This window comes from Aotus nancymaae, unplaced genomic scaffold (assembly GCF_030222135.1).
Source record: "Aotus nancymaae isolate 86718 unplaced genomic scaffold, 86718_ANA_hifiasm-v0.15.2.pri h1tg000059l, whole genome shotgun sequence".
NCBI lineage: Eukaryota > Metazoa > Chordata > Mammalia > Primates > Aotidae > Aotus > Aotus nancymaae.
The window spans coordinates 77,859,031-77,866,181 of NW_026988473.1; the positions used below are offsets into that span (position 1 = coordinate 77,859,031).

The 7,151-nt window shown below is 44.5% G+C and overlaps 1 protein-coding gene across 2 annotated transcripts in view; it reads left to right on the forward strand.

Moving 5' to 3' along the window:
* PIWIL4 (piwi like RNA-mediated gene silencing 4) overlaps positions 1-6,707 on the forward strand; it is a 49,222-nt gene extending 42,515 nt beyond the window's left edge. Inside the window, exons 15-20 of one of the 2 annotated variants that reach the window (XM_064365589.1) lie at positions 85-155; positions 1,556-1,709; positions 3,345-3,464; positions 3,576-3,723; positions 4,265-4,297; positions 6,164-6,246. In XM_064365589.1, coding sequence (XP_064221659.1) covers positions 85-155; positions 1,556-1,709; positions 3,345-3,464; positions 3,576-3,723; positions 4,265-4,267 — 496 coding nt within the window. In that variant the 3' untranslated portion in view covers positions 4,268-4,297; positions 6,164-6,246. Of the gene's footprint in view, positions 1-84; positions 156-1,555; positions 1,710-3,344; positions 3,465-3,575; positions 3,724-4,264; positions 4,298-6,163 lie in introns of both variants that reach the window. The other variant, XM_064365588.1, reaches the window with a different exon arrangement.
* Positions 6,708-7,151: the final 444 nt, after the last annotated feature.

Below are 7,151 nucleotides of genomic sequence, written 5' to 3' on the forward strand. Positions count from 1 at the left end.
TCTATTTCTTAATTTAATATTAATGAATTTTATAGTAGAAATTTTGAAGTTGAACTTTACTTATATTTATTTTTTTAACTTTAGGTGGTTTTCCCGCTGTATCCTTCAGAGAACAACCACCGATGTTGCAGATTGCTTAAAAGTTTTCATGACCGGTACTAACAATATAGCAATGTGGGTGGGCTCCAAGGACTGTTCCTTCAGACCTCAAATCCATGTGCTTATAGACGACCACATAGGTCAACGCAAACTCTCCACACCTATCTATGTCAACTGTCACCCAGTTGAAGGTCTCCAAAGCCGCATGCTGGCTTAGGCCAACAGTCAGACTTAGGTAGCATTTACATGTACATTTGTCTGTGTGTGATAACATGAAGCCAGGAGGAAGGAAAGTTTGTGGCTGCTGGTTTCCCTAGCAAGCCGTTTGAAGGTCAAAACCTACACTGGAGGAACTCGAGTTATAACAGAGCAGTGTTAAGTCTGGACCTAGGAAGGAAGCCTGTAGGGCCAGGATAGGGGTGCTAACAGATAAAGTGGCAAAGCAGGAGAAAAGGGAATGACAGCAGATGAGGAAAGGTGCCCTATCCATAGCAGGATGCAATGCAGTGCAAAGACAAATCGAGGGTTTTTATTTATTTACCAGTCTTGGCCTAGATCTGGCTTTGCTATTTCCGAGCAGTGTGACTTGTGCAAACCCTTCCCTCTCCTGATCTGCATTTTACCATCTGTAAGTTTTGGGATATTGTAAATATTTTTTTCTTAAAAAGTGTATTTGCTGATACATGTAGGTAATGGACTTACATACATGATTACCTTCTAGCAAACTAAAATGAATTTCTTAAACAATAAACTCTTTTAAAATAACTGTATGATATATACATGAAAATAACTACTGCATTCTGTTATTTCCCTCTCACATCAAAACCTGGTCGATTTTTGAGCAGGTAAATTTTTTTAGCAGTTATTAAAGGTTTCTGTTCGGTAGGAGTTCCTCTGTGGCCTCTGCTCTTCAGAAGATCCACAGTTATAGTGGGTAGAAATGTTTCCAGAGTTCATCTCCTCAGTAACAATCTGAATCAATTGGGTGATTCAGTATGAAGATGTGTTTTCAGAGGAACAGCAAAGCCATGTCCTTAGATTTTCATATTTATTCTCATTAGGAAGATAAATTTATCTAGTTTATGTCTATTGAGAGGATTTAAAGACTTGAAGACACTAAATTAATATTAATTTGGTTTTAGGCATTTTCATGTCTATTTGCATTAAATTTTAATTTATTGCATAAATATTAAAATTTTACTAAAGAGATGGGCCAAGTGTAAGAACATATCATGCCACAGAAACCGTTATGATTACTAGAATAGCAGAGACAGAGTAATGCTCCCCAAAGTTATCCATTGTTATGTTATGCTATTGCAAATATAATCCAAATTATGTATTGCCCTATTTTACAGTGGTCTGAAATATAAAACCCATTTAAACATTGCAATGTATTAGAATGTTATTTTTTGTTGGCATTAGAAAAGTAATTCTTTTCTTCCACCAAATTCTGCAGGAGCCCTCAACAAATGGTACAAGTACAATCACGATTTGCCAGCACGGATAATTGTGTACCGTGCTGGTGTAGGGGATGGTCAGCTGAGAACACTTATTGAATACGAAGTCCCACAGCTGCTGAGCAGTGTGGCAGAATCCAGCTCTAATGCCAGGTATTAAATTATTGTTCTTTCCTCCACACTCCCAATTATAGCTGTTACACACAAGGTATTCAAGCATAGGTTTTTGGGGTTTTTTGAATGCAATTAAGTTTTGCTGTGTTTCTGTATCATACCAGCAGAGCTCTGTAATTTCCTTCAGATTGGAGGGTAGTTGGGATGGTCTAACATAAAAAGCTCTGGGGGCCTTGGGTGGGGGAATCTAGTGGAAGAAAGGTGTCCTCAGAGCAGCTGACACAGATTCAGCATGAAGCCTGCAGGGCTGCTGGCAGTGAAAATGCTTCATACATATTAATATCACATGGAAGAAAACAAGCTTTCAAATTTGAGGCCCTGATACACACAGAACCAAAGCCTCTGAATTGCAGGCACTGATGTGCACTTAAGGCCTATGGAAGATTCTTAAAGGGGTTTGAGTGCCATGAGAGCTGAGCTGCAGATGGAAGTCAGACCATCCTAAACACCAGGCATCTTGCTCCACTGTTACAGTTCTAGATTCTGTTTCAGTACAGAATTTTCTTCGGTGATTATTTGAAATGGCAAGTGCAAGAAAATATTGGAAATGGAAAACAGGAGAGGACAATAATCTTAAGTCAGCTTCTTAAAATATTTGGAAAGCATCTTCTTCTAAGCAGGACACATACCTCTATCTGCAGGACTACACCAGCATCATCACCATCAACCAAAGGGTCACAGCCACAAGTCACAAAGGAGCCGAGTCTTGACCTCAGTCAGTTACTGTTAGGGTGGAGGGGAAGCCTGAAAGCTTGGTGGCGGTGTCACCTGCAGCTTTATCCCAGCTGTTAGGGCCCAAATACGTCCCTCGCTCCTCTCCGATCTCAGGTACACGTGTTTATTGAGGATCGCAGGTATGCGATTGAGGGATGCAGGAGGAAATTTAGCAGCTGTCAGTGCTAAGGAGTTACTTTCCTTGTGTTATAACCTCAAGTTTTAATAGTTTCAGTACTGAAAACATTTGTAATAAATTTTAAAAATAATTATAATGCTTAAAATGAAACTCCAGTGTTTCCTTTCATCCCAGAGGTTCCTTTCATAATAGCGAATATTAGGATTTCACCTTGGCTTTACCAAATACAATAACACTTCACCATTCGGCATTTGGCCAGAATGCGTATTTGGTCTATCCATCCATCCACCCAGGCATGAGTTTCGTGTAATATAGAAGGCATGACTAAAGGAATAGGAAGGACTTTTGGTTCTTGCTCTGCTACTTGGAAATAAAATTGAGAGGGAGAGTGAAGGAGAAAATAGGATGAGACACTAATCACACACACACATCTCGTCTCCCTGGATAATTCTGGAAAATCTTTCTGCAAAAGTGCCTGTTGACACTCAGCTTTCCTTCCTGACCCCTTTGAGTTGTATAAACTAGGCAAATGACTTGGCATGGCATCCTTTTGCAACAAATACGGACAATCCCTAATTTTAAAAATTGAATCTCTAGGGAAGGAGGGATTGTGCATAATTTTTATTTCCTTTGTTTTGCAGTGTTTTTCACATGGAATTTTTATTTATTTCATTTTAAAAATTACATAAAAATAGAAAGCTGCATAGATTGGATTGAGTTCCTTCCTTTTCACATTTTGCCTCTCTAATTTTAATCTCGAGACTGTCAGTGATTGTGGTCAGGAAGAGGTGCATGCCACGATTCTTTACTGAAATGAACCGCACTGTGCAGAACCCCCCACTTGGCACTGTCGTGGATTCAGAAGCAACACGTCATGAATGGCAAGTACCATTGGAAAATCAATTTTTAACAAAACATTCATTGTGTGCAGTTTGTATTTGACTTTATTTTGTTTGCCTTCTTTCCCACATTCATTCCATTTTCCCCCTCAGGTATGACTTTTATCTGATCAGCCAGGTGGCTGGTCGGGGAACTGTCAGTCCTACCTACTATAATGTCATCTACGATGACAACGGCTTGAAGCCCGACCACATGCAGAGACTTACATTCAAATTGTGCCACCTGTACTACAACTGGCCGGTGAGTGAAAGCTGTTTACTTAATGTAAATAAGATACCCAAGAGTCCCACCTGGGAACTGTCATACACCTTTGTATCCCTAGATATAGCACAATTCCTGGTATTTCACAAAGGAAGAATGAATGAATGAATGAGTGAATCACTTCTTGAGTCCACAGTGGGAGGCACCAGTCTGTCATAGAAACAAAGTAACAATAACTATTATAATAGTTTAATAGTTATAGTTTCTAGAGGACTTTGTTATATACATTATCTTATGCAAACCTAGGAGGAAATCAGTGTATTGTTATTTACATGTTACAGATGAAGTTGAAGCCAACTCAGATGTGCCTGGTGGGGAACTGTTAAGAGGCATGGGTCTGCCCTTTGTTCCTGTGCCTTAGGCCAAGAGCTGTTCCCAAAGGCCAAGGCCAGCATTTGCACGGAGCTCCTCCAAGGAGTTCCAAACATGAGATCATAGGAAAAAGACTAGTCCGAAGTGTGATGGCTCCCTGCTCCCAGCACCATGAAGCCACAGTGACTTTTCACTCCATCCTCCGCAGTGAGCTTCAGTTCCCAGTGAGCTTCAGTTCCCAGTGAGCTTCGGTTCCCAGTGAGCTTCGGTTCCCAGTGAGCGTCGGTTCCCAGTGAGCGTCGGTTCCCACTGAGCGTCGGTTCCCAGTGAGCGTCGGTTCCCAGTGAGCTTCGGTTCCGCAGTGAGCTTCGGTTCCCAGTGAGCTTCGGTTCCGCAGTGAGCTTCGGTTCCGCAGTGAGCTTCGGTTCCCAGTGAGCTTCGGTTCCCAGTGAGCGTCGGTTCCCAGTGAGCGTCGGTTCCCAGTGAGCTTCGGTTCCCAGTGAGCGTCGGTTCCCAGTGAGCGTCGGTTCCCAGTGAGCTTCGGTTCCCAGTGAGTTTCGGTTCCGCAGTGAGCTTCGGTTCCCAGTGAGCTTCGGTTCCGCAGTGAGCTTCGGTTCCCAGTGAGCTTCGGTTCCCAGTGAGCGTCGGTTCCCAGTGAGCTTCGGTTCCCAGTGAGCGTCGGTTCCCAGTGAGCTTCGGTTCCGCAGTGAGCTTCGGTTCCGCAGTGAGCTTCGGTTCCGCAGTGAGCTTCGGTTCCCAGTGAGCTTCGGTTCCCAGTGAGCGTCGGTTCCCAGTGAGCTTCGGTTCCCAGTGAGCTTCGGTTCCCAGTGAGCGTCGGTTCCCAGTGAGCGTCGGTTCCCAGTGAGCTTCGGTTCTGCAGTGAGCTTCGGTTCCCAGTGAGCTTCGGTTCCGCAGTGAGCTTCGGTTCCCAGTGAGCTTCGGTTCCCAGTGAGCGTCGGTTCCCAGTGAGCGTCGGTTCCGCAGTGAGCTTCGGTTCCCAGTGAGTTTCGGTTCCGCAGTGAGCTTCGGTTCCCAGTGAGCTTCGGTTCCCAGTGAGCGTCGGTTCCCAGTGAGCTTCGGTTCCCAGTGAGTTTCGGTTCCGCAGTGAGCTTCGGTTCCCAGTGAGCTTCGGTTCCGCAGTGAGTTTCGGTTCCGCAGTGAGCTTCGGTTCCCAGTGAGCTTCGGTTCCGCAGTGAGCTTCGGTTCCCAGTGAGCGTCGGTTCCGCAGTGAGCGTCGGTTCCCAGTGAGCGTCGGTTCCCAGTGAGCGTCGGTTCCGCAGTGAGCTTCGGTTCCCAGTGAGTTTCGGTTCCGCAGTGAGCTTCGGTTCCCAGTGAGCGTCGGTTCCCAGTGAGCGTCGGTTCCCAGTGAGCGTCGGTTCCCAGTGAGCTTCGGTTCCGCAGTGAGCTTCGGTTCCCAGTGAGTTTCGGTTCCGCAGTGAGCTTCGGTTCCCAGTGAGTTTCGGTTCCCAGTGAGCTTCGGTTCCCAGTGAGTTTCGGTTCCGCAGTGAGCTTCGGTTCCCAGTGAGCGTCGGTTCCCAGTGAGCGTCGGTTCCCAGTGAGCGTCGGTTCCCAGTGAGCTTCGGTTCCGCAGTGAGCTTCGGTTCCCAGTGAGTTTCGGTTCCGCAGTGAGCGTCGGTTCCCAGTGAGTTTCGGTTCCGCAGTGAGCTTCGGTTCCCAGTGAGCTTCGGTTCCCGTTGAGGTTCGGTTCCCGTTGAGGTTCAGTTCCGCAGTGAGCTTCGGTTCCCAGTGAGTTTCGGTTCCGCAGTGAGCTTCGGTTCCCAGTGAGCTTCGGTTCCCGTTGAGGTTCGGTTCCCATTGAGGTTCAGTTCCGCAGTGAGCTTCGGTTCCCAGTGAGCTTCGGTTCCGCAGTGAGCTTCGGTTCCCAGTGAGTTTCGGTTCCGCAGTGAGCTTCGGTTCCCAGTGAGCTTCGGTTCCCAGTGAGTTTCAGTTCCCAGTGAGTTAGGTTACCTTTTGTTGGTTGAGGTTAGTTATTGTTTACCCAGAAACCCATTGTATTGTCTGTGTAACCAGTAGACGAGATAAAGTGGGAAAAAAAATTACTTTGAAGAACATGGTATTCTCTTATCAATACTTTTTTTCTCCTCAGGGTTTAATCAGTGTCCCAGCACCATGTCAGTATGCCCACAAGCTGACCTTTCTGGTGGCACAAAGCATTCATAAAGAACCCAGTTTGGAATTAGCCAACTTTCTCTTCTACCTGTGATGGCATGAACCACTGGCATTACTAGATAAAGAATTCCAGAAGAAATTGGTATACTTTGTGCAAATCTGCCGCAAGCTCAAGGCTGTAACTGGGGAAAAAGATTGAACTTGGTTTTCATGTCTGTTAAAAAAAGAAAAACTTAATCTGAAACAGTTTAAAGAAATGTGTGTTATTATGTTTTTAAAGAGTTATATGCTTGGGGTAAATTCTTATTGTCATGTATGGAATTTAAATATACCATCATCTATAAAGAATTCTACAGAGTTAAATATCTTAAGTTAAACACTTAAAGAAAATAAGTGTTTGCATGATATTTTGATGATAGATAAACAGTCTAATTCCAACCCCAAATTTTGCTGAGGTTTTCTTAATGTTGTAGAGCATTTTGTAGAGTGGTTTAAATACTTCTTAGAAAATAAAGTTCAGAGCATCACATGTGTTTGTTGTTATTTGAATTTTACACTGACATCATATGGGAACCTCATAATTTAAGTATTTTTAGCAAAACCTCTTACCCGCTAGAGCACATCACCAACAGTCTGAGTTCTACTTCAGAAACTGAGCTGATCCCTTGCTCTCGTATGGGACTTTATTTCACTTCATAGCAGCCCCTCTCAGTGATGACCTGGCTTCCTATTCACTGATAAAACAGAAGCTATCAGAAGGCAACTTTCATAAGTCTCTATTATCTCTACCTTCACCTCACAGCATCTGTACCCACAGACTCTGCCTGCCCTTCCCTTTATCATGAATGCAGTGTGTCTGTGCTCCTATAAGGCTCTCCACCTCTGCACTCAATCTCATTCCCTCTGACCTGAGAAGGATGCTGCTCCAGCAGTTCTTCCCTCTTCTTCCCTCTTCACTACTGGAT